The following is a 27,952-nucleotide window of genomic DNA, read 5'->3' on the forward strand; positions in this document are numbered from 1 at the left end:
TCAGAGAAATACGAAAGTAAATTAATCCTGATTTTGATCCGTGTTTGAGATTTTTACATAGAAGTTACTTCAGTGTTTGAAATCGAATAGAAAATTATACAGTATTTCAAGCTTCTTATTTGCACGAATTATCACATGATATTCCGAAAATTTATACACAAAGCAGACAACTTGTTGGCCAAATGGCAAATTTAGGCAATATAGGCAGTGTTATTGGCAATATTGATGACTTAGAAAAGGGTAAATATATCCCAAAGAAACTTTTGAATAAGATCAAATAGGAGTTGATGTCGTCTTGTGTATTGGGCTCCTCTTTTAAATCACAAATCATCCAAATGGCAATGGCTGAACGTAATTTAGGTTGCTCATAACCATGTATATATTCAACTTCATCCTCTTACAGGTAACACCTACCTCATATTAGGAGACAGGTGTAACCTGAAAGTTACAACTTACGGGATAAAATGCTTCAAAAGAAAAATAAAATTACGCACATGTACATGCCCCCTTAATAATTTAGTCTCAAAGTTTCCTAGTCTGATAAAATCTACATCTAACGTTTCACATGTTATATTATAATATCATGTTATAGCAAGCAATGCATAGTGGTGTCAGCTCTACGGTTATTACATGTACTATCTAAATTTCCCTTAAGGTTCCCAAATATATATTAACGAAAAAAAAGTCATGTCGCGGAAGTAACAAAAAGTGACTGTCCTTACAGAGAAAATTCATCGCCTCCTTTAACCAAACAAATAAAAATACATAAGTTGAATTAACATTTCAGTAAAAATAAATTCATTTTTTCTGATAGTTTTCAAGTCTTTCTCTATTTTTTTTTTACTAGTTACTTTAAGGGATAAAATATGTTTTGCAAAGTGCTATAAAGTTATCACCATTTTGAGAGCGAGGGGAAAGGGGGGTATGGGCTTGGAATTTTGGAAAAACTTTTTTTTTTAAGTTATTCATTTATTGAAAAAAAAACTCCCCCATTAATTAAGAAGGCAGATGTTTGGGAAACACGTGGATGTAGGTACATGTATATTCGCTGTTCCACTGTCACTGTTGTCAAGTACCTAACCTGCCTTGGAAAAAAAATGTAACTGATTATATATTATCCAATTAGAAGCATAGCTTTTCTAAGATAAGAAATCATTTTCTTGTTTGGAATTTGCAGCTGTCGTCTGAATTTTGTTTACGTCATATGATATGTTTAAAATATTCCCACCATCCGTGGAGAACTGTAATATTTCTAGTATCTGTACAGATTGATCCAACAGGCCAAAACTGAAAAGAATGTTGCTAGAGAGGCCTTTAAGGGATAAAATATGTTTTGCAAAGTGCTATAAAGTTATCACCATTTTGAGAGCGAGGGGAAAGGGGGGTATGGGCTTGGAATTTTGGAAAAACTTTTTTTTTAAGTTATTCATTTATTGAAAAAAAAACTCCCCCATTAATTAAGAAGGCAGATATTCGATTAAAAACAATGATTTCGCTTGCTGCTTAGATATGAATAAAATTATTGCATTTGCGAAGCAAAAATTTTTCATCTGGGTTGACCCCTCCCCTACTTTGTAATGTCTTGTATTATTTTCATGTGTCTCACACAGACGGTACATGTATGGTAAAACTCATGGTACTCACTGATTTAGGCAATGCATACCCCATATTAGTGGGAGTTGGAGTAAATTCACTTGCTGGAAACATTTTCCATCATATTTCAGCATCTTTTTGGATCCATAGCATATCAGATCCTTGTAGGGAAGACTTCCTCTGCATTAACTTAGGCTCTTATGATAAATCATACCCTTGTAAGCAAAAATAAATAATCATTAATACAATATGTGCTTTTGTAAAAAAAAAATTGAAACATATGTGGATAGCCATCTTGTAGATCTCTTCTATCTGAAGGAAGATTATAAGCAGACTTCATTGATTTTTACCGATAGCTTCTGATTAGCTCGTGACCTCACTAAGTCTGTTTGGTACTGATATAATGTGTAAACAAAAAATATTATGTAAATATTTTTATGATCCTATTTTTCTGATCACCAAAACATGCTGTCTTGTTAAGCTCACGACTGCGCAAATTATAAAAGAGATATATTAAAAAAGTTTTTGACTGGCAAAACAAGCTCTTATCATGCATCAGATCTTCCTCAGACATACTAGCTTTCTAGCTGAAAATCCAGTTGTTTGTTAATGTTGTCTGACATTTGCTTACACGCTGTGCCAAATCTATTCTATATAAAGTCCCAAATTTGCACTTTCTTCTGATATCATAATCAATTGCCTTATAACTTTCACTTTACAAACCTACTTCATGACACCACAGCTCAAATGATCATGGTGGCGCCAAAGGTGAGGGGAATTCAAATTTCCTTATAATATAAAGAGCGATTAATAAGTTAAGAAAAGGAAATTATCGTTTTTAAATTTAATTTTCATGAGCATTTAACAGATTAGTTTCAATATTTATGACTTGCACAATAACATGGTCTTCTCCTTTAATCTTTATGCATTGTACCATTTAGCTGTTCAAGCAGAGAATTTCTTAAGCTCAATGTGTAAAGTGTCAGTGTTTCAAGATTTAGAACCTTGTTTATATTCTACATATACATGTTACCTGCAATTCTACAGCAAAGATTAAATAATAAGACTTCTATTTTCCTATTTTGGGAACTAGTACATGTATACATGTATGTGCTGCACACTATGAACAGTTATTTTTCACATTCCAATTTTCTTCATTCTGTACTGCTGTTTTTTTTGTTTTGTTCTTTTTTTTAATTTAAAGTTCATATGAAGTTTCCTGTTAAGGATGTTAATACATGTAGGCTATAAAAATTCTAGACGTATGGAATGAGCTTTTATTATATATTATTTTTAAGTTACATGTACATGTACATGTCATGCATGTTGCACTTAATTGTTATACAATCTATGTAGGATCTGAGAAATATAGAAAGAATTATGGTATGTCTAATGTTGAATCATGAATTATATTTTGTATAGAAGTGTTTGTCAAAAGTGGTACATACACATGTATTATTTATTATGATTTGGCTCATATGATCATACTTTGAAGGTACTTTGATTTGTGGATACCAATTTTCGTGGTTTAAGGAAAAAATATCAGTTCATGGATTCTTGATTTCGTGGATTTGAAACTCAATCAAACAAATGAATGGGAAATTTCCTTTTCGTTAGGAATCAAATTTCATGGTTTACCAAAACCCACGAAAATTGGTACCCCACGAACAATAATACTTTCACAGTATTTGAAGATTCTCTTAAGTCTGTAAAAGATACCACAGGTTAGGTGGAAATTGCCTTTTTTTCAATACATGTAGGTACAGAATGACCAAGCTACCATCAACTATTTTCACAATGGACAGATAATCACAAAACTAGTGCCTGCATAGTTGATTGTATCACTTCGAAACACTGCTTACTGGTATTTTTCAAAATAGGTAAAATTAATTCCTGATCAAAATGCTACACATGTAATTTGACAGAATCTACTAGCAACTATGAAAATTGAAACATTAGCCATACTAAATTATTTATATGTTAATTGATCAGTTAAAAATGTTGGGACCGTATAAATGTACACATGCATTAAATTTATTTTGAAGTGATGAATTACTATATGAAACATGTAAAAGGTTTTAAAAACTCAAAATAAAAAAAATGTTAAAGATTGAAGAGAGAAAAATTAAATATATATGAGGAAATTTGCTGAAATTTGGCTTCATTATGGTTGATATGCTATCCCAAATTTCATGAGACTTGACAAGTATGTTTTCTCTCATGGCAAGTGGGAAAAAGGCAAAATCCACCTAAGCTGACTGTCTTGTAAGAATTCCTGTATTTTTGTTTTTAAGGGAATGAAAAGTTTGTCATGAAAGTAAACAACTTGTAAGTTTGAATTTTGATTTGACTTTTTTGTCAATAAACTGTTGCAGAAGTAGTAGGGTTTATTATCTTATGTCATCGCTCCCTCTATGACAAGCACTTCATTTGTTGAAAAGTTGATTATACATTTACAGTACAGCCCATGTGGACTTTCTCCCTTACTTCCTGGTGGATCCATTTCAGAAAATCAAATTTATATTTTTCACATTTTTAAGTCATAAGACCCGTGGTCTAAAAAATTAAAACAATTCTTTGAATTATGGTAAATAATTTAATTGAACATATTCGGCTGTGTTACTTTTTAATTTCGAGGTTGAAAGATGCCTCTGATAAGATTGGATTAGCATTTTATAACATAATTTGTAAGAGTTTTTGAAATTTATTGCACTACACTGTGCAAATTGAAAAAAAGGTAGTACAGCTCTTGATTCATAATGCTTCAAAGCACAATACTTCATGGGTAGAATCTCTGAATGTAGAATCATAAGAAACATTCTTTTCGGCCTAAATTAAAATGATCTTTGTTTGCTATTCTCTTACCTTCTCATAAAATTAAGGAAAGCCCCAACTCAAAAATAATATTGGTTTGTAAAAGAAATTTTATTTCTGTTTCTCCTTTTGATTTAAATTACCAGTTTTAGTGATTATAATAGGTTTTATGTGTCTATTTAAAAGCTAAAACTTTACTCCTATGCATGTCCTGAGCTCTTAGTAGACATGGTAGACCAACTGTTTACAACTATATTGTTATGTTTGGCCTTTAAGAATTGACAAAATCCACACTGGCTGTATTATCTTCCAAAATTATTAAATATCTTTTAGAAGATACTGGTAGTCTTTTTTAATAGTTTTTTTTCTGTTGATTTTATTTTAACAGTTTCTATAATTAGGAGAAAACTATTTCGAAGCTTTTTTGTGTATACATGTATTAAAAATGGAATTTGGCAGTGATGCTACATATATTAAAAAAAGAAATTTGGTAATAATACTACATGTATTAACAATGGAATTTGGTAATGATACTACATGTATTGAAACTGGAATTTGGTAATACTACATATATTAAAAAAATGGAGTCTTTGAAATTTCAGCCAAAAGACACCTTGAGAAAAACTCCAAATACATGTAGCGTTGACAGTGTGAGGTGAATTAAAAAAAAAAATAAGGGAAAAAATTTGTTGCAGAATTGTTTATGAAGTTTGTAAGTTGTGTTTAATGGTAAAACTTTTTTGAGTTATCTCCCCTTCATCACAATTATTTAATGTGCAAATTTTTATCGGATCAAAAAGTTGAGAAATGTTTTTTGTTTTAATCTATGAGCAAATGATATTTATAAGTACAAGTATAAGGTCACCTGAAAACAAATGAAAAATTCATTTTGATACCAGAAAGGGTAAATTGTACAATGTACCAATTCATTTTTTTTTTCAAACATCATTTTATGAAGAATCTAAAATTTGTTGTGGTAAAAACATTAAAAAAGGAAGATTTAGTGTACAGAAAGAAAAAATCATTCTTTATGATGCTTTGCAATACCCTACAAGAAGGGTTGTTTGTAAGAATGGAAATACTTGGATTAGGATGGCTGAAATTTTAAATATAGTGAAACTTATCGAAACCTTACACTTTTTTATGAGCATTTCATATCAGGTGAAATGTATTTTTAACCTAGTTAAACCTGTCCAAATCATGCAAATTCTACAACCCAAAAAGGGATTGGTATAGACAGAATTTCAAATGTTGTAAATTATAAAGTTCAAGATCAGAAAACTTTAGAATCGTTTGAATTACTGGTAACTTTAGAGTTGAAGATTACATCCATATAAATACAGTTATTTCATCATTTTGTTTTCTTTTTATTTCTGTTGGCTTTTTCTGTGTGCCTTATATATGTACATTTTTAAGTTAAAATACTCTTGAGTGGTGCACAGTGTTGGGAAAGATGCTACCTTCCTCACACGTTAAAGAACCTTGCTGTGGTATTCGATAGGAGTAGGAACCTTTACGCTCTGCCTCAGGAGGCTTAATTATCCGACCTTACCCATCCCTCCCTTTTCTAGTGGCAATCAAAATTTGTCAACCCTGTTGCCCTTGTGTCCAATCCCTTTTTTCATATCATCATCATCATTTCATATTCATTTTATCATCCATTTCATGTTCATCACCTGAATATAGCTGAAATATTGCTGCTTGGGCATTAAACCCCAATAATCAATCAATCAATCTAATACTCTCCATGAAGATAATTTGTGTTGGTATTTTTGCATGTTGATTGTTTTAGCTTCTACTACTTGTTCAGCTGTATCAAGCTGCACACATGCCAAGTATTTAGATTATCTAGAATGGGAAGATTTTTGAATAGATAAAAAATTGTGAATACACACCTTATTTATATTGCTGTAATTACATACATTTTATGATAACTTGCAAAAGCAAGTGGCTGCAAACTTGGAGGCACTCATGAAATAAGATTTGTAGATATTCCAGCAAAAAATATAAGGTAATTGTTACTTTACAGACGTTTGTCAAAAATTAAAAAATGGATTGCTTGCATGGATGCATCACTTTGAAAATGTCAATATAGACTATTATTAGCATTTTTCATATGAATTGTTTATTTATCATTTTGTTCAATGCAATAACATCAATGGTAGATCCAGTGAAAGAGGGAATGGGGTTGTAGAACCCCTCCCTTTTGCCGTAGTTTTGGGGAAAATTTTGTTAATTTCATTAGATATTAACATATAAATGATTAAAAAATAGCCATAGCCCCCTTTTATTTTGAAAATTTTTGGAACTTGAGTCTCCATTTCCGAAATCTCTGGATCTGCTCATAAACATTACATGTATAAGGTACATGTATGTGTATGTGGAGTTGAAAAATCCTCATTCTTTGCAAAATTTATGATTCGGAACGAACATTTGTACTAGATGAGCAAAAAATGCCAGAACACCTCTCTTTTTTTTTGCCAATTTTGGAACCTTCAATTTTCACACCCTGAACATGAAATGTAGGTGATTGTGAAAACGATAAATTTATGAATAGGAACCAATATTTGTTCTAAAGCTTACCTTGAAAGTTGTAGAACAAGCTAGGTTTTCCCCTGTAGCACAAAATAATCCATCACATGAAAAATTAATGACATGTTGTTTCAAAATCCAGGAAAGTACCACTTAATACACGTTTATTATTGATTATTTTTTTTTTATGGTTGTGTATTCCATCTGTGCATTATTATGGTGACTTGGTTATTTGACAGATTTAACAAATTATCACAACATGTTGTGCATATTGTTAAAGATTTGTATGTTTCTGTAGTGGATTAGTGAAATTTCCCTTACATTTTTTCTGAGTGATGGGATACTGAATTTTGTCGATTCTGTTTTTGCCTGAGGTCGGGAATAGGATGTAGGACTTTTACTTCTCATCGTGATTCCATTGAATAAGATCTTGTTTATTTTGTAAACACGTTCTACTATTGAATATCTCCTGGAATCCTATATATCAAAGACATTTTTGTAGCTTAGTGTAGTTCATATCTAGAAACTTATAGTTGTTTGAAGAATGGAACTTGGCAATCAGGAAAATATACCGGTATCTCGTAGCTTCTTAACAAAAAGCTGACAACTTTGGTGTATTCTCATACAAAGTGATTACAACAACTTTCACGACCCCGTTCGGTTTAATTCCAAAATAACTAGCATTGGATGTATCATCATAATTAAGCATTGGTTAATGAGAATGGTTCAGGATATTTGTCTCTAATCATCAAGCCTTAAATAGACAAAATCCATTAGGAAATCAGCAAGCCAGTGGATTTACCATTATAGACTTCTTTTCGTACCTAATTCTGCAGGGATCAGCTTAAATTGTTCTTTTAGCTAAGTAACTTTTGCTTTTAGTGTTATAATAGTGACATTACACTATTTATTTCTTCCAACAGATCGTGATTAGGAAATATATAGATACATGTTTTTTTTATGTTTGTGATTTGCTAAAGCAATCTTAATTAGCACTTTGGATGTCTTTCGGAATATTGAATTTCTTAGGAAACTGTTTCTCCTTAACAAGGAAATCTATGAATAAGCTACATGTCATCTACATTTCTTACTTGTAGTAACTGTTCTGTGCAATTTCACATTTGGCATCGTTAATTTCATCATTTGAAATATATGGACATGTTTTATATGCTCATAGGTGCGTATGCAATTGGACTATAGTTTTTCATGTATGTAAACAGATGGTGCACCAATAGTGATTTTGTATAAATGTATAGGTATTATAGAGTCTTGCTTATATAAAGATATGAACTTACACTTGGTGTATCAAGCTTTGAATAGAAATCTGGAAGTTAACTGAATATGCTGGAAAACCTTTAATCTTTGCCAAGAGCTGTATTTATAATAGACCAGTTATAGTGCAAGCAACAGTTTTTGGGTTTATTTTTATCCAAACTTTTTAAAAAGTTGTTGTTTAAGGATATTGCGACTTGAAAAAAAGTGTTTGTGATCATTTACTTTTGTTTATGACTGTTTACTGTGCACATTTCCTCTGGAGTTTTATCCAAACTATTTCAGGAATTGTTTTTGATGGAGATTGCAGTTGAAAAATAATATTTGTCATTATTTATTAATGTTTTTGACTGGATTAATTATTCATTTTTCTTAAGCACCTGTTGTAGTTGGTAATCTATAATGTTATCAGATTTTCTATTATATTTTATTTCTCTATAGCGCCCACATAGTGCATCTAATAGTTATATAATATCAATTTGAAAGGATTCTTTATACATCTATAGATTTCACTGTATGTGTTCTATAAGCAAATGTAATAACATTGGATTTGCATTTTTTTTTCTCAGAGAAACTTAGGTTTTAGTTTTTCAAATTGACTTACTTTGTAGAACTTGTATTATTCAAGTTGGACTATTTTTTTTAGTTTTTAACACTGTGTAGTAAATCTCGTGTTAGTTTTGTGAGGTTCTGTGATAAAATTGGATGTTTTAATCACCAACAGTATAGATTTATAGTGGATAGATTATTCTTAAGACAGCTTTTTTTGTAAAATACACTTGCTTGGTGTAGTTTAACAACAGAAATAGTGGCACTGGAATACGATTTTAGAAAATAACTGGTTTACAGAAGGCTGTTAGGAATTACACAAATTTTCAAAGTCAAAACACTAAATTAAGGATTTAAGATATTTTATCAAAATGAGGCGACAATCATCGTACAGTGTTATGGGAACACAAAGTAAGGAACTCCAAGAGGATACAGTGTCTGATATGCAAATTGGACAATTTAGAAAATTAGGACTGCCTCGGAGGTTTTCAACACCTGTAGGGTTAAAAGAAGAGGAATCTGTTGAATCACGGCATCAAATTCAAGCTGATCAATTTGTAACAAAACATTATTTAGAAAGGAAAGGTAGTTACCATGGCCTTAAAGTATTCATATTCAAGGACGTATTGATTTTACTTTTAGTTTTAGGCTGTAATAAAAATATTCCTGGATTCTCATCCAGTATGTTTCAAAATTAGGTATGGGCAGGCGAATTTTATTTTTTTATTTTATTTTCAATTTAAGTGAAAAATGCTGTCAATCTAAAAGAAATTGACCATAATTGTGAAAAAAAAATCTAAATCAAATTTTTTGGGGAGGGTGAAAAAATTGGGTTGGGAGGGGTTGAGAATCCAGTATATTTTTTATTTTGGCCATATACCTATTGAAGCAAATATTGTATAATGTGAAATTCATGTGAAGCAAGCTTTATTTATGTGATTTTCATGTGAAATCACTTCAATGAACTTCAATGTGAAAAGTGCATGTGAAAGTCAATGTAAAAGCTCAATTTACTTGATGCTAACATGAACCCTGTCATAATTCTGATGAAAATCATGTGGAAGTCATTATTAGTACATTGCATGCTACTTGATTATTCACATTTTCCTCTTTTCCAATCCTTTTTCATCTACCCTGGACTTGGCATTTTATGAGCAACTCAGCAGGTGTTTTTAGAAAAGCAGAGGACACTTACTCAACCGATGCACCTGGTCTATGTTCCCAGTTTATAGTGGAGTCGGAGTTGTTCATTTATTTTTGTTTCTTTGTACGTGTTGTTTTCTTTTAAATATTAACATTCTAGTGGGTATCAATTTTCAGTTTTGAAAAAATAATTAACTTTTCATAGTCATATACAATAACAATGTGATAATGGTGGATTTAGGGGCAAAATTTGGGCAAAACTGAGTAAATAATAGACTTGAAATTTCCCCTTTTCCAATTCTGTGGATCGGGACCTGATGTGATGAAGGGTTTGGGTGTATCATGATAATGCTTTAGGGTGATACTCTTATGCAAGAGTATTTTCTATTCATAATTTTATAGTTTTTGTAATTTCATGAAAAGAAGACGAAAGTTTAAAATTTATTGTGATTGTATCCTACCGTGAATGAGATCTTACCGTTGATTTGGTGGTATGGATTCTTTTCTTTTGATTGAAAAGGTAATATTGATCTGGCTTTTTATAACCACTGAGGTAGCTGAATAAGCATTGCAAATTCAGAACATAGTGTTCTAATCCTAACTTACTTTTAAATTTAGAATAAAAGAAATTTTTTTTTTTTCTTTCCAGGAGCACAAGTGGCAACCAGTTTGTTACAACAGAGAGCCAATGATGTCAGAAGTAATAGAGTCAACTGGCAGTCTTATCTTCAGTAAGGATTAATTGTTTAAGTACCAGTCTTGATAAAAATCAGGCAGTGAATGAAATAGAAGACTTTCACCATTTTTTCATCAAGTGTTCCATGTGAACTCAGATTTGCCATATTGTTTAGGAAACAAATTGTGTTTTCATTTGAATATCTTTTAGGGCGGGATAACAAAAAGTATGATTTCTGTTTATTTTTTCATATGTCTCATCTTATATAGAAATCAAATGTTGAGTATTTCAAATTGAAAAAAGTCACCAATAATGAAATGGTTTATCAGATTGGGTGGTTTTTTTTAGTGTTTCAGATTTGAAAATTTTGCCTGATTCTCAGTATCTGAATTTAATTACTACAGGCTAATTTCAAATAGCACAAATTTAGGTGGTTTTGCTCAAATCTTTACCAAAAACCAAATCATGAAATATTTGTTTAAAATATGAGATGGATGAACAAACATGTGGGCTGAGTTTTGGTCTTGCAATCTCATCAGCAGTGCCTACATGTAGCCATCTTGTTTAGATATACGTGCACTTGTTTTGTGATTATTTTGAGTAAAATATATTTTACTCTATTTTTAAGTACTTACATTTTTTTACATACATTTTTGCCATCTTACTGTAAACATATTAATTTTTGCGGTTGCTAATTCTGCGGACTCTGTCAAGGAAACATATTCATGGGTATCAATTTTTGCGGTTTCAAAAAACAATCAGCATTGTATAGTGTTTAAAAGTAAATTTCATAGTTTTCTGTGCACCCCGAAAACAATGAAAATAAGTACACTGCGAAAATTAATACATTTACAGTATTTGAAAAATATTATATTCTGGTGTTTTTTCATTTTGTGTAGTGTTGTATATGAAAAAGTAATAAAATGACATGATACACTTTTTTTATTACTTACAGGGGACAGATGATATCCCATGAAGATTTCCAGTTTATATCAAAGTTTGATAATGCAAACTCAGAAGTTAAGAATAATATTTTGACAGACAATCATCTGCAGGTACAGCTGTGTTTTAAACAACCCTGAATATAAAACAGGGAAACCTGTCTGAACCAAACACCAGAAAAAAATCTCCAGACCTGTCTAAACACTACATTGAAAAAAATCTCCAAACCTGTCTAAACCAAACACCAGGAAAAAAATCTCCAGACCTGTCTAAACACTACATTGAAAAAATCTCTAAACCTGTCTAAACCAAACACCAGAAAAAAATCTCCAGACCTGTCTAAACAGGTCTCACTGTATGATGTTTTTCCATCATTCCATCATTCTGTCATTCACGTAACGAAATTCTCAGCTTTTGGAAACCACAGGCTGTTATACAAAGCATCTTATGGGTTATCTTACTGAATCATGAAATGCATTTTCGTACTTGTATGACATCTACTTCCTGATGTATCACTAGTGTGCCGTCTCTCACATTTCCTCTGTTGTATCACTAGTGCGCCGTCTCGCACATTTTCTGTTGCATCACTAGTGCGCCGTTTATCACATTTCATGTTTCCTTTTGCGGGTTCTTTGTAGTATTAGGGATATTTTCTATCCTAGCTTTTCTAGAAATTTTGTTTAAGATTTTTTGGAAGTAAATCATTAACTAAGATAATGAATAATTTTATCATGATACCGGTTTCCACAAAAATAAATATGATATTAATCAAAGTTGGAAGTTTGGAGAGATTTTGATGATTTGTTGATCAATCTTTGTTTTGTTTTTTTGTCAATAATGTCTTTTTGAATGTTGTTATCTTTATTTTACAGTTTGCTAAGACCATGTTCAGTTTGATGAATAGAATAGCTAAGGATCAAACCTTACAATACATTCTAACTATGTTAGATGATGTCTTACAGGTAAATTGAAAGTAGAAAGTAAAAGTAGATAAGAAATGTAGAACATAAAAATTGAACATGCCCTAGAAAGTCTTTGCTGCTTTTCTTTACCTTTATTGTGATCTTTTTATTTATAAAATCTCAAGAAACCATGAAAAAGGTTGGGTGCGTCTCTTAAACAAAACACAAAAATCAAAATTTGATTATTTGTATTTATTTATAGAAGTGACCCAATGTACTGTAAGGGAGGAAGCAACACTAAAACATCTTGAAATTATTATACTCTCACTCAATGAGTGGTTGTTATGTATTGTATTGGAATTACCTTGTCTATCCAACCATCAGTCCAAATTTTGTAGCAATTATCTTAGCTCCCAGTGGATAGAATGATTTTATATTCGGTGTGTGACTTTTTAGAAATGTAAGCGATTTTGGGTACTGTCCAATATCAACTTCCTCTACCAATAGGGTGTATTCCTAGCACAACAATGCATGCAACTCCATGTTGGTTTTAAAATATTTTGTAAACAGTATTTGTGAAAAAAGTTTTTAACATCATTATGCTTTATATTACAGAAAGTATACATGTATCATTAGTATTCACAACAAACAATATCAAGTGCAGGAACAAAATTTGGTATGAGTGTGTTAAGTTAGTTTCTTGAATATGAACATTTTTGTAAGGATTTGAAAAAAATACTGTTTGAGGCTTGTGAATTTAAAACTTTATTGTAGCTTTCAGATAAATTATATGAATTGTATATTTTTAATTTTTTATTTGATCAGGAGGATAAGAGCAGAGTGGAGATATTTAAGGAATATTCCAGGAAAAATAAAGAGTCAGTATGGGTTCCATTTCTACATCTTCTCAACAGGGATGATAGATTTATTGTTAATCAGGTAGATTTGTTAAAACAAGGGATCTTTGAAAAAGGATATGATGATCAGGGGTAGATACAGGAATTAAAGAATTGGAGGGCACACTGACTGACCAAAGAGGGGTGCATACTCTCAGGCTTCAGTGATTTTTGTTTCATCTAAACTTATTTTTTCCCCAAGAACAGTAGGGCTGGCACACAAATCCATACTGGGCCTGAATCAGATTTGATGATTAAAATTCTCTTAAGATTCTGCCTTCACAGAAATTAAAAGTATTTTACAATGATGGAGAAAGTGAATTATTTTAAGTTAAAGTGATTTTATAGGTTGGCTAATTTATTGATTTTCAGTGCTAATTGTCGCGTAAATTTTTTTGCAAAATGTAGTTCCCACAAAATTTATCTTTAACACTATATAATGCTAATTATTTTGTTTAATTTGCAAAAAATTGATACCTGTGAATATGTTCATTTAATGTAATATGTGAAAATTAGCAACTGAAAAAATTAATACATTTATGATTTTTTTTACTTTAAAAATACATGAAATCTTGTGTTTTCAAAAATCTCATGAATATCATGATTTTTCATGTGCACAACACTATTTTTATTGTAGCTAGGATACTTGAAAGAATGATTAAAAATAATAATATTCCTCAAATGCCTACATTGCTATAAAATTACCATCAATCTTTCAATCTGTATGTGTTTTAGACAAGTAGGATTATTGCAAAGATTGCCTGCTGGGGTAAGGAGTTGATGGGACTAGAGGATCTGAAATTCTATCTCAACTGGCTGAAAGATCAACTCCGACTGCCGGTGAGCATTTTGTTTACTAAAACACCATATGATATATATTTTTACAAAACAAAAAAAAAATTTAAATGCTTACCGTATTTTCAAGACTTTAATTCAATATTTTTTTTCAGCAAGTCATCAGCCTTGACTTATCGGCCACTTCGACTTATGTAAGGAATATTGAAGAAAAATGTTAGTCTACTATGTATTTCATTAGATCATTGTGTCTTCATTAGGTTTTATAGATACACATATTTGTTTGTGTTATATAGATCTATTTCAATCAAGTTAAGTTTCAGTCCCTGTAAGAATCAGGCAGTGGGTGAAACATGGTATGAGTAAGACCCATCATTTTGATAGTGTAATTTGACTGTTTGCACCATCAGAATAAATGAAAACGGACAAGATTTTTCATATCATGCTGGACCATTGAGTTACAATTTCATTGAAATGCTCTGAAAATAAACATTTCAAGGGCTGATAACTCTGTCAAAAACCTCATTTTTCTCACATTCTATTGAAAAATTTCTAAGCAAAGACAGTTATGTAGAGATTAAATAGTTTTTTTTTTAAATAGAGAAAGTATCCTAGTATCCTTGAGTGATATTACATTTTCAGGTCAGTGGGTTTTTGACATGCATGTTTATGATTTTTCCTGATTCGTACAAACACTTACACTTAATTATTTACGTTCCGACATTTGTTACCAAGACAACCTGTACCATGTTGATATACTTTCAACACAGGAGATTTATGTTTTGTCAGTAAAAACAATTAAAGATATGTTCATGGTTTCACTACCTGAGAGATGTGGGGGAAATTTATTATAGACATCATCCACAGCAGTAAACTAAATGTTTGTAATGAAAAAAGAAACCTACCTATTTGTTCCCTGTATCTTAGATATGCATATCAAGAGCCTATGTGCTTTTAAGTATCCGTCTTTGTAAGATTCATGTAAATTCATTAATATGTAATACACCCCAAAAAAAAAGGCTTTATATTTTTATTTTTGTTCTTGAGTTGCTTTATAGGTCTATATGATGAAATGTATAAATATAGAATCTACAACGATAACAAGTTGATTATGGAATTTTTCACATCGAGTGAAATAAATTTTATAGTTTTGATCGTGAGCCTTGCCGAGCTATTCAAACTATAAAATTTATTTCTCGAGATGTGAGAAATTCATAATCAACAAGCTTTGAGTGTAGATTCTGTTTCTTTAATGCCCTAAAAACGAAATGTTATGATTCCGATTTGTAGGAAACATGTTGACGTCACACAAACGCAAACATTCCAAACAAAAGAAACCAGACGATTTTAAAGGTTTTTCACTTCAAATCTTCCCGAGTCCCTTCATAATTCTTGTTTAAGGTAAAAAAAACACCAAAATTATCTCATTTAACTGAAATATAACTACAAATCAATCGAGACGATTCAAGATGGAGTCCAAGACAATCTATTTCTAAGCCAATCGAACTCTGAGAACAAGAAAGTCACTAATGATGAGAACATTTTTTTCCACACTGGTCAAGCGATATGAAAATTAGAGAATCATTCATTCTAATCTGTCTGTTCATAAGAGATAATCCCCTTGGAAAACCCAACAGTTTCTATTGAATTTTAGTGTCATTTACAGAGTTATTTCCCTTAATTTTGAATTCTTCAGTGCATTCTATATAATTTTCATCTCCTAAGAACACAGTTTCTATGAAAAGCCACTTGTTGATTTCTGTTTACTATGGCATTTTAAACAAAATATCAAAAACAATGGCTTTCCAACCATGAACCACATTCTGCATGATTCTCAGCTGGGGTACTACTTTAAAAGTAGAGACATCATTGGGTTTGTACCATTGCTCCAAGTTACAGTTAAACCTGTATAAAATGACCTTTCAAAGTAGAGCAAATTCATGGTCGCATAAGACAGGTGGTCTTTATATATAGGTTAATTTTACTCAGAATGTACTGCATAGGGGACATTTTAATCACAGTTTTTAAGACATGTTTTGTTGAATGCAGCTACAGGTGTTTGCTAAGACAGGTTTGACCAAATCTAGTTTAATTTTTCCCTCTGATTCCTAGTAGTGAATGGACTAACGAAATTTGTCTCTCTATTTTTGAGAGACATATCAATTCCGTTTTCAGTAGGTTATCATATTGGGGATAGTAAAATTTTAACTCATTACATGTGCAAACATGTTAAAATTCATATTTTACTATCAAGAGTGAAGAATTGTTTTATTCAAGATTTGACCAAAAGGAGAATATGTTCTTAGACAAGTGAGAAAACATGAAATGGCTGGAAACCACATACTGAATTTTAATTTGCTGTAGATAATTAAAAATATCTATCTATATAAAATCACTCCTTGAATATGATTGTTTTGTTGGGGTTTAACGTCCGAGCAGAGATAATTAAAAATATCTATCTATATAAAATCACTCCTTGAATATGTTTGTTTTGTTGGGGTTTAACGTCCGAGCAGAGATAATTAAAAATATCTATTTATATAAAATCACTCCTTGAATATGTTTGTTTTGTTGGGGTTTAACATCCGAGCAGCAATATTTCAGCTATATTCAGACCACCGTGAATATGAGAGAAATATGTTAACTCAGCTGTTCTACATTCCAGTGTACCATGTATATATAATGTTATTGATTTAATACATTGGAAACATATAATATTTTTATCTTTATTTGCAAAGAACAGTAAAATTAACATGGTATATATGTTCATTGACATTGTGTCATTGTTCATGTGAACAGCTGCTGAATAACATCAAACAATGTTATACACCCTAATAAGCAATTTTCATGCATTTAGTTTTTATTGTGTTTCCTCATTAGGAAAATTACATGTATTACTTATTTTATTTTCATTGTGTTACCTTCTTATTGGGAAATGGAAAAAAAGCACATTACATATGTTACATATGATTTTTTAAAATTCTTGCCTTTTTTCCTCTTCAGGGAAATAAGTGCATGAGTACAGCTTACTTATATCTTGTGATTAAAGTTTTAAAATTTCTTTTTTTCCATTTAAAGAGGCCTAGGACGTCCATGCAAAAATCTGATAGGGGTGGCACATGACAAATCTTCTTTTCAAAAAATTTTCATTCATTTCATATCCCAAATGCATCCTTTCTCAAAGCTGAATGTTGCTTTTTGTTTAACTGCTAATTGAAATTCATTGAAAAAGGGAGATAACTTTTATTTTGTGCAAAATTTGGTTGCTTTCTTATGGGATTTTAAAATCATTTTCTGAGCCATCCATTATCAATTTAAAAACAAATCCTTGTACTATTTGACCTACATGTGATGTAAAATTTACTATGTGCCACCAATATCATCCTGGTTTCTACAGGGACTGTCTTTTAAGGAGGTAGACCTAGGGTAAATAATATAACTCTTGAAATCAGTGATATGTTTATATCACATTCAATTTCACCAACCCCTGTCAAGCTTTCATTTGAAACAGAATGAAATCTGTCCAATTTACTTTGATGTTTACATGAGATTGATGTAAAATTCTGACAACAAATGTTCCAATGATTTGCAAGAGATATGTCCCTTACCCTAGGTCTACCTCCTTATTAGGGAAATGAGTTCATGCACACAGCTTATTTGGTGTGACTTTTATTTATTCTTATCCTCTTTAGGGAAATGAGTACATGCACACAGCTGCCAGATGTTTACAAATGATGTTAAGAATTGATAAATACAGACAAGTGTTTGTTGATGTTGATGGTATTTCAACGTATGTATTACATATTCATGCTGTCTTCATAATAAACCAGTAGTCCAAAGAAGCAAGACTGGTAAAATGCTGGTGGAGCTGTATAAATTATACTTACAGACCAGTAACATCTATATAAAAACTCATCCAAAATATGGTTTGGTGAATCAAATTAGTTGTTGCGGAGACTGTCCATGGTGCCATACTTTGCTGTATGAAAGCTACAAAATCCTAATTTGAAGCATTTTGTAAATTCCTAATGGGGTTTATAAGATTACTCTTTCCTATCTATCTGTATTGAGAAAAAAAAAGAAATTCACAATGAAAATCCAACAATTTATATTGTATTTCAGTGTCATTTGCAGAGTAGTCTCCCTTAATTTAGTATTCTACAGTGCATTCCTTACAACATATTTCTCCTATGAACAAGGGCTTTATGAAAAGTCGCATCTTAATTTTTGTTCACTATAACATTTTAAGCAAAATATAAAAAAATCAAAATATGTCAGCTTTCCAACCATGAATCACATTTAGTATGCTTCTTAGTTGGAGTGCTACTTAATATGTGGGTGAATGTCTTTACTGCTGTTGTTACATTATCTATGACGAGTAGCATTCCACTTCATCCATGTAAATGTAATGGAATAACCCTAATGTAAAGCAGGTATTTGTTTTATCTGCTTGATCTGAGTATATCTAGTTTCACTACTTTTCTGTATATTTCAGAATTGTTATGGTACTGGTAGGATCTAAAGCTGGCTTCCAGATCCAGTATCAGCTGATCTTTTGTCTATGGTGTCTGACCTTTAACCCCTATCTTGCAGAAAGAATGAGCAAGTAAGTGATCAGAAATTTAATGTATGAAAAATACTGTTATTTTACGAAATAAATTCAAATTGATTTTGTTCTTATATGTTATATTAATAGCAGTCTCGCAAGGTCACTAAGACATAATACTTGAATTCACACTCGTAATTTTGCTCTTTATGTCCCAAGATTTGTAAATGACCTTTTGATTTTAAAAAAAATATGTAATTTTACATTGTGACATTATTTATCTTGTATTTAAAGGAGAGTTAAATAAAAAAAAATAACAGGAAATTATGACATTTTTATCAATGGCATCTACAACTGTGTCTATGTCTATTATGTCTATTGGGCCAATTCTTTAATTTTAATTTTCAAATGTTTTAAAATACGAATGTATTCTTAATGTATTGGTACAGTGTAAGTTTCTATTCCAGTCAAATTTCCATTAACTGATATGTACATGATCAGAAGGGGAGGTAATCATGTGAAGGAAAAACATTGAAACCTTAAACAATGAAAACTGCCTTAACTAAAACCCCTTTTAAACTTAAAAATTGGTTTAGTTTGGACAGTTTACAAAGGTTAAAATACATTTTAACTGATATAAAGTGACTAAAAAGTTTCTGGGTTGGGCAGGTTTTGGGATTATTCAGGGATCAGTTTACATATACCTGGTAGCTTTGGTATGGTAATGAGCTTTTTGTTTAGATAATCACAATTAGTTTTCATTATGACTACAGATACCAAGTTATTCCAACACTAGCAGACATCCTCAGTGAAACAGTAAAAGAAAAAGTATCTAGAATCATCTTAGCTACATACAGGGTATGTTGATTTAAGTCAATCAGTGTTAATTTCTTGTTTTTACCTGTTTAATAATCTAAAAAGTGATGAAGGTGCTTTTGACATTGTTTGAGGACTGAAAAATATGATGAGTGTGGTGCTTTATTGATATGGCAGTAAATTTGTTAGGAAGGTATACCCAAATAGACAAGGTAGAACGAAGTAATTGACTGGGAGGCATTTGTCGGTAATACTGAAAACAGTTTTTATACCCCTACTCATTAGAATGAGGGCCATATTACAATCACCTTGTCCATCAATTGGTACGTTACGCTTTACATATAAACAGATTTCTCAGCTTTTAATGGAGAAATTGCTCAGATATTTAGTATAGTGCTTTTGCATTAAGACTTGCCCAGTGTCTTCCCTTCTCAGGTTCATAGCTCATCTGCTTCCTGTTTTCAGATGAATTTTGTCATTTTTTAGGTTGTACATAATAGAAACTTTTGAAACATATTTCTCAGCTTCAATTGAAGGGAATGCTTAGATGTTTGATATATTGCTTTTGCATGATAACTTGTACCTTGGCTTCCCTTTACAGGTTCTTTGCTCAACTAATTCCTGTTTTCAGATCAACTCCATGTCTGTCTTTCCCAGGTTGAATGGGGTATTCTTAGCACCACATAGGGTTCAACCTCTTGTTATCTGTTACGGGTTTTTTTGTATGGTTTAAACCATTGTTTTAGTTGCCTTAACCTTGTGACTATCTTTTCTCAAAGCATTTAGGGTTATGCCATTTTGCTGTAAACAGTCAGTTTTGCAAATGCTTAAAATGCCAACATGAGTAGAATACCAATTTCTATTTTATGGAATCATTCTTATTTACTGATAAAGTTTCAATGGCCTTTTTTTCTGTGTTTTTTTTTTCCTACCAAAATTGTGACCGTTTTTTCCATTTACCATAAGTACTGAACCATTCATTTCTTTCCAGTAAATTCAACTTCAAACAATAGATACATCATTTTTTACACAGTCTGCTGGAATAGAGTAAGAGCTTAACTCAAAATTCTTTTTGATCTTAGGATTTTATATATATTTTCATATGCATATGTTTTTTTTTTCAAATAAATCCTTTTTGGAGTATTTTCTATTATTGTTTTATTTTTTCAGAATTTACTTGAGAAACCAGAAGAGAAGGAAGTAATCACAGACCATGCTTTATCTATGGTTCAATGTAAAGTTATAAAACAGTTAGAACTTCTAGAGGCCAGAAAATTTGATGACCCAGACATCAACGATGACATAGAATTCTTATCCGAAAAACTAAACTCATCTATTCAAGATCTTAGGTATTTCAACTTCATTCCTTTATTCAAGATCTCAGGTATTCTTTATCCCTCTATATGATATCTTAGGTATTCACCTCTATTCCTCTATTCAAGCTCTCACATATTTAACTTCCCTCCTCTATTCAAGATCTCACATATTCAGCTTCCCTCCTTTATTCAAGATCTCACATATTCAGCTTCCCTCGTTTATTCAAGATCTCACAAATTCAACTTCCCACCTCTGTTCAAGATCTCACAAATTCAACTTTACGGCTATATATTTCATGTATTCAACTCTTATCTTCTAAAGAAATCGACTCTTATCTTCTAAAGATCTCAGGTATACAACTTCACTCCTCCATTCAAGATCTCTTTGTGGGTTCTATCCCTCACCATGTCATTCAAAGATATTCAAAAGCATGCACTATCTAGAAGATAGAGTAATAATTGGTTTGCTATGAATCAGAATAATTTGTCAAAGTGTGTAACATGCTTTTTTGCCAGATGTTACTTCTGTGAGCTAGCATTCAAGGTAGTAGACCTAGGGTAAGGGACACAACTCTTACAAATTATTGGAACATTTGTATTCACCATTTTATACCAATCTCATGTAAGCATCAAAGTAACTTGGACTGATTTCATTCTGTTTCAAAGGGAAGCTTGAAAGGCTTCGGTGAAATTGTATATGATACAAACATGTCACTGATTTGAAGAGTTATGTCCCTTTCCCCAGGTCTAGATGTACCTCCTTAAAATTCTGGCTAAGCAAGTTAGATTTGCACAAAGCAGGGTCTGTTTGATTCATCAATCATTCTTGTCCTGAAATGCATGAAATACTGTAAACGTATTAATTTTTGCAGCTGCTAATTTTTGCTGATTCTTTCAAGTGACCATATTTGTGGGTATTCAATTTTTGCTGATTCTGTCACGTGACCATATTCGTGGGTATTCAATTTTTGCAGTTTAAAAAATTTATTAGTGTTACAAAGTGTTCAAAATCAATTTCATGGGTGTTGTTTTTCATGCTTTTCAGTCCACCGCGGAAAAAAAAATTTAGTACACTGCGAAATTAATATGTTTACAATATCTGTCAGATTTTTTAAAAAAAGAATCAATCATTTCTTTATAGTTCATTTGATGAGTACACAACAGAAGTGAGGTCAGGAAGATTAGAGTGGAGCCCAGTACATAAATCTGACAGATTCTGGAGGGAAAACTGTATCAGACTTAACGAGAAAAATTATGAGCTTCTTAAGTAAGTGAACCATTTTTGTCTTGGATTCCAAGCTAATTACTTTTACATGTACCAGAATATACACAGGGAAAATCAGCTGAAAGCATTTTTGTATTTTATTTTATCTTTTAAAATAAGTTTCATTTTTTCATTGTTCACTGTAAAAACAAATCTTCTTCATGGCCATTTGAAGTTTTTTTCTTGGGTCTAATGCCATTTTTTATGAGGGAGGAAGGCATAATTTTTTATTTTATTGTCCCCCAAAATTATGAGGTGCTTTTTGCATTGTTCCAGCCAGAAATAGAGTGAAGGTGGTGTTTTTTGTTCTTATCTTTAAATATGGCAATAATTGCAGAAAAAAAGGTGATTAAAAAGGTGATTTTTTTTTAATTACCTGTACATTCTTAAAGGTTTTTTATTTGTAAACTTAATTGCATCTTACAAATCCCAATTATATTTGATAATCAATTGGGCATGCCTTTCCAAGTAATAAATAATTAGTATTTATATTCAGTGGATTTATTACTGACACTTAATATTTTATTTTTCAGAATATTGATCAAATTATTAGAGACCAGTAAAGACCCTCTAATATTATCTGTAGCAGCTCATGACCTCGGAGAATATGTACGGCATTATCCAAGGGGAAAAAAGTATGTATTATGTTACATATAACGGCAGATTAAAGTGAACTGATACTACTTTATCTATCAGAAGTCAAGCTAGATTTGTATTTAATATAAGATGTATCAGTTATCAGTTCAATTCAAGTTGCAATAAATGTTTATCTTTAGTTCTAAGTTAATGTAAATGAAGGTGACTTTTGTCTGTCTTTCCTGGGACAAATTTCTGAAATCTTACAGGTATTTTACTGATTATATAGAAAGCAGTGACTTTTCATATTTTGTCTATGTGATAGAATTTAATAATTCTCATTGTGAAACAAATATGGTAATTTCACTTTCTGACTTCTTCCTACCAAAATGTCACAACATTAATATCAGTCTGCTGATCAAAACATTCAAAATAGCAATAAATTATTGAGGAAATAAATAGAATAATCAATTTGTTGTCATGACAACATTTCTCTGCACTTGTTAAGCCGGCACTCCACAGTATTGTAGAACTGCCTAATTTTGGTCTTGTAATCTGATGCTTTGTAACATTTATCACTTTAAAAAAATGTCAAGCATCTGTAAATCTATATATCTAGAAATAGCTGAAGCCAAGGCCTTCAGGATGCAGTAAAAATTTTCTGGAAAAAATTACCCACAGCATATAGGGTAACCATAGAAACCATGCAAAAATATGCGAAAATTTGCAAAAAAGTTCCTAAAATCAGGTTTAAAAATATCAAATTTCCCGCAAAATATCTGAAATTTTTATTTCATCCCCTGAAACTGTTCAAACTTTTTCCTTCGAAAACCCCTTCCTCATATGGGCATCGCCAGTTAGATTTTGAGCTATTTCACTTTGTAATCCACTTATTAAATTTAGCATGGTGAAAAATTGACTTACTTTCACTTTCACAATGAAGTCAAATTGTCATTGAAAAAAAGCCCCTTCAACATTGAAAATATAAGACATTGCAAAATACTTTTAAAAGTTCCCTTTTTTTCAGAAAATGTTTTATCAACAATAGATTCTTCATTTTTAATCACTATAGCAACCAGCGGTTTCCATTTATGTCATTTTTCATTCCTAGCCAAAAGTGCGAAACTAAACTAAACTGTGGAGTGCTGGCTAAGTAGGTAGACCTATGGTAAGGGAAACAACTCTTAAAAATTCACTGGAACGTTTGTATTCAGCATTTACATCAATCTTGTGTAAGCATCTAATTAACTTGGATTCATTTTATTCTGCTTCAAATGAAAGCTTGAGAGGCTTAGGTGAAATTGTGTATGATGCAAACATATCACTGATTTCATGAGTTATGTCCCTTACCCTAGGTCTACCTCCTTATATTACGGTTATCACTGCCTGATTCTTACATAGACTGATTACTATTTTACAGTGTAATAGAACAGCTTGGTGGTAAACAGTTAGTTATGCAGTATCTGTCCCATGAAGATCCTAATGTCAGATTTGAAGCATTAATAGCTGTACAGAAACTTATGGTACACAACTGGTGAGTATCAAGTCTTCACTGTAAACATGTACTATGCTATAATGGTTACTATGGTAGTGGTGAGTATATTCACTTTGCTGTGTGTGGATGTCCCAAGTAGGGCAGCTCTAGCCTTTGTTAATCTTGTGTGGTTTTGAATTTTGCTTTATTTATGTGTTAAGCTTATAGTGTGATGCCCAATTTGTTGAACCTGTATATTTCTTGTTTCAGGGACCCTTTAAAGGCAGATTCTGAGTGTGGGAAATTTCTCACACATTGATGGCTGTTTTTCTTTTTTTTTCACTGTATGGTAGGGTTGTCTTTTTGACACATTCCTGGCAGAGATGATAACTTTCATGGTTTCTCCATGAGACTCCTGATAAATGAAGAAAATGTACCACCTCTCTATTCATGGCTTAAAATTCCCGCTGACCAAATTTAAAAAATGTAGATAAATTTCATATAGCCACAAATTAATTGTTGGAAGGCTTCTTGTGCAATTGAAACTTCTCAGCCTGTTTGGTTATTTCAGATGCCAAGTAGTTGCATCAGACACCTTTTTGTTCAGCTGTTCTGTTGACTTCCTATGTTTGATGCTAAATCATGTGTCACACAATATTTGAAGTGTACTCTTGTCACTTGAATTTTTGACATTTTCTCAGAGACTTGATTACATTGACTACAGTTATAAAAGTGTTCAAGTCACTTTCATCGCAGGCGAGACAATAACATTTTCTTAAGCACAGACTGCAGCCTACCCTGTGGTGTGAGAGTTTCCTCAGCAATCATTGAAGACCCATGGTTGGCCTTGAGCTGACATTTTTCATCCCAGTTGGGCTGTTGTCTCTTTGACTTCTCTATATCCATTATTGTTATATTAATAAGCTTTTGAATACTATTTTTCTTCAGAAAGCTATTTTATTTTGTTCAAATATACAGTTATAGAAAGCAAAAACTAAAATGAACAATTTAATTTTAACATTGATGAAGACTTAATTTTTTCTCAAAAATATGTAAAAATAAACTTTTTTCCAAAAAAAATTCTATAGCCTCCCCCATAAAGTCAGATTTTCAATGCCAAGGGTCTGGAAATTTTGACAGCCCATGCCGATCATTTTATCAAACTTCAGCAGAAGTCTGTGTCAGTCTTTTACATGCTCAGATTGAAAAAACAATTTATTATGTAGTTATTTTAAGATAAATATTGGAATTTGTGTAATTTCATCACATACTCTGTCTTTTACAAATTATCAGAACCAGTGAATAAGTTCAGTTTCAACCCTGAAGGGGCTCTTTGAAAAGTTAACATCTCTGTTCCTCTGTTCCCTGTTTCCACTTTTCTTTGCTTTATACATGTTTATTGTTAGGTTCACATGTTGTTTTTCATTTTTCGGTCATTCGTCACATTTATGATCGTTGTGTGATTGTGGCCATTTACAATGAAACCTGTGTAAACCAAACCCCTTTTAAAGGTTTGTTTGGTTTATGCAGGCAAATGTGCCACACATGAGAATCATATGGTTTGCATCATGATTATCATATAAATCGAGCACCATATGATAATCATATGTTTTTAAGCCAAAATTAACATATGAGAATCATATGATAATCATATGACTATTATATGTTAAATATCATATGATTGTCATATGATTAACCATATGATTATCATATGAATCGACCACCATATAACTATCATATGGAGCACATTTGCCTGTGTAGGCAGGTGTTCAGTTTACAGAAGTTCAAAATGTTTTGAAACTGATATGAATAGACTTTATAAGATTTCTAGTTTACACAGGCTCTTACTTTTCTAAATTGAACTCCGGAAAAATGGAATTCTGTGTAAACCAGACATCCAATGACTCCAGCCCATTCATGTCAGTTTCAATATTCTTCATTGAATGTCTGGTTTTCACAGGTATCTGGCTTTCCAGAGTTCAAGTTAGACAGGTTTCACTGTATCAGGGTAGGAAACTCACTCAAATTCCAGCCAGTCCCGAATACAATTTTCCAATATATTTACTATATGGCTATATAAATTTTTGCTAGAATTAGCCAGTCCTGCCAAAAAATAGCCAGTCTCGTGCTGGCTGGAAGGCTACTATTTCTAACTCTGCTGTATTTAATAATGTGAAGATTGATGGACATTATTTTTTAGGTTTGTTACAATTTTGTTTGTTCAAAGACTAGTTTAAAGCACTATTGTGAAGATAATGTTCAGTTACGGCAAGGAGAATTTATCCACCGTAAGATTTGAATTTGATATAAGTCTGTTTGAAACAGAAGTACTTTTTTGCAGTTTGGCTAACAATATTTGTAGTTCTTATTCATACATTTTATATTTTTCAGGGAGTACTTAGGGCGACAGTTAGAAGCTTCTGAAAAACCAAAAGACACAAACCAACTAGTGTCAGCCAAAGCATAAAGACCTATTGAACATTCCATGACTTATACTGTATTCAGATCTTATATACATGTCTCCTAGGGTAGAACTGTGATAAACTGTATGATTTATGTTTGAATGGTGCATGCAGAGAAGTATATATTTACAGCCCATAGAATGATAATGTTCAGGGGCTGGAGTTAGTCTTTCCTTGATAACATGACCTGTACATTTGAGAAAGATATGTAAAACTGTTTATCCATATTTAGGATCTACATGTAATACCTGTGCAATTACTTAATTGATAAGTTAATGGCCAATTGAGAAAGAGATTTAAACCTATCATGGGTTTAAATACCTTTTCAAGTAATCAATAGGTGAATTTTCATTTTAAGAAGGGAAGACATAGCCTCTCCCCTGAACATCACCATTGTGTGCTCTGTAAATTTTGTAAATAAATCAACATTGAACAATATACTGGAAGTGTTAGGCTATTTGTGCTGTGCACAGAAGTGTGTTGACACATACAGCTCACCAACTCATCAACTAGTAATAAAAAGGTTTTCAATTTTTTTCCTATATACGTATATATATATATATAATGGACAATTTGTCTATCATAACTTTTTTCTTAACAAAATTTTAAATAAAAATATCAGGTATATAGATGTGTAATAATAATAGCATAATTAATTGGAAAGAGTGAATAACCAAAATATGATCACGAGTAGATTTAATGCATGTTAATAAAGTTAAATCATAATGCGTTCTTGGCACGAGTTATCATATTTTCGTTATTCACGATAACCAATTGATTATCCTGTTTAATATATAGATTTCCTCCATTATTCATTCTTATTTTTAACATAATTTAAAAATTTTGTGAACGGCAGATTGATATTCATGTTGTGACATTTTTTGTGGGAGAAAGTGTGAGAGTGAAATTACCGAATTTATTTCACAGTGTGAATTAACGAAAAAATTTACACTGGGAACAGTTGGTAAGTCACTGCTATCTATATAATGATAACCAATTCTTGTTCATAAAATAAATTTATAAAGCATTAAGACAAATCAAATTGTACTTTTAGGCTTCATGCTGCTTGCAGGCCTAAATCCACAGATTTTAAAGGGGGGAAATCCACAGATTTTAAATGGGGGCTTGTTTGTCCCATATGAACATATTTTCTAATCTGGATTCCATCTGCCAGAACGACTTGTCTTGATTGACCCAAGGGTTGTAATATCATATTGTCTGATGGATATTTTTTTTTCAGATGTTAGAGGGGAAAATGTTTCTAATTTGAATTTGATATGCTGCCAATGTCTATAGATGTACATGTATGTTAACGTTAGAATGTATGAAATAAAAGATCTAGTCAGATAACTTATTTTTTTCCTTCTTATATTCATTTCTACCA

The 27,952-nt window shown here is 31.6% G+C and overlaps 1 protein-coding gene across 2 annotated transcripts; it reads left to right on the forward strand.

Moving 5' to 3' along the window:
* The first annotated feature begins 87 nt into the window (after positions 1-87).
* Positions 88-27,918, forward strand: LOC148598121 (V-type proton ATPase subunit H-like). Of its 2 annotated transcripts, none has more exons than XM_088560440.1 (14): positions 88-240; positions 10,553-10,634; positions 11,535-11,634; positions 12,394-12,483; positions 13,249-13,362; positions 14,055-14,159; positions 17,807-17,904; positions 18,610-18,720; positions 19,434-19,518; positions 20,647-20,825; positions 21,934-22,059; positions 22,590-22,691; positions 24,053-24,166; positions 26,498-27,918. In XM_088560440.1, exons 1-14 carry the CDS (start codon positions 183-185, stop codon positions 26,571-26,573), a joined length of 1,440 nt encoding a protein of 479 aa, XP_088416566.1. In that variant the 5' UTR covers positions 88-182; the 3' UTR covers positions 26,574-27,918. The 2 variants fall into 2 exon arrangements, with proteins under 2 accessions (XP_088416566.1, XP_088416565.1); XM_088560439.1 differs by lacking the exon at positions 88-240 and adding an exon at positions 8,949-9,345.
* Positions 27,919-27,952: the final 34 nt, after the last annotated feature.

This window comes from Perna viridis, chromosome 14 (assembly GCF_037379345.1).
Source record: "Perna viridis isolate PV_CMFRI_1.1 ecotype Kerala chromosome 14, ASM3737934v1, whole genome shotgun sequence".
Lineage (NCBI taxonomy): Eukaryota > Metazoa > Mollusca > Bivalvia > Mytilida > Mytilidae > Perna > Perna viridis.

What these genes read in the sequence shown, in the direction of transcription:
- LOC148598121 (XM_088560439.1), top strand. Translation starts at nt 9,132, where the DNA reads ATGAGGCGACAATCATCGTACAGTGTTATGGGAACACAAAGTAAGGAA. An exon ending in TGACAGACAATCATCTGCAG is followed by an intron (nt 11,635 to 12,393) that starts GTACAGCTGTGT and finishes TTTATTTTACAG; the next exon opens with TTTGCTAAGACCATGTTCAG. An exon ending in TCATCTATTCAAGATCTTAG is followed by an intron (nt 20,826 to 21,933) that starts GTATTTCAACTT and finishes ATTTCTTTATAG; the next exon opens with TTCATTTGATGAGTACACAA.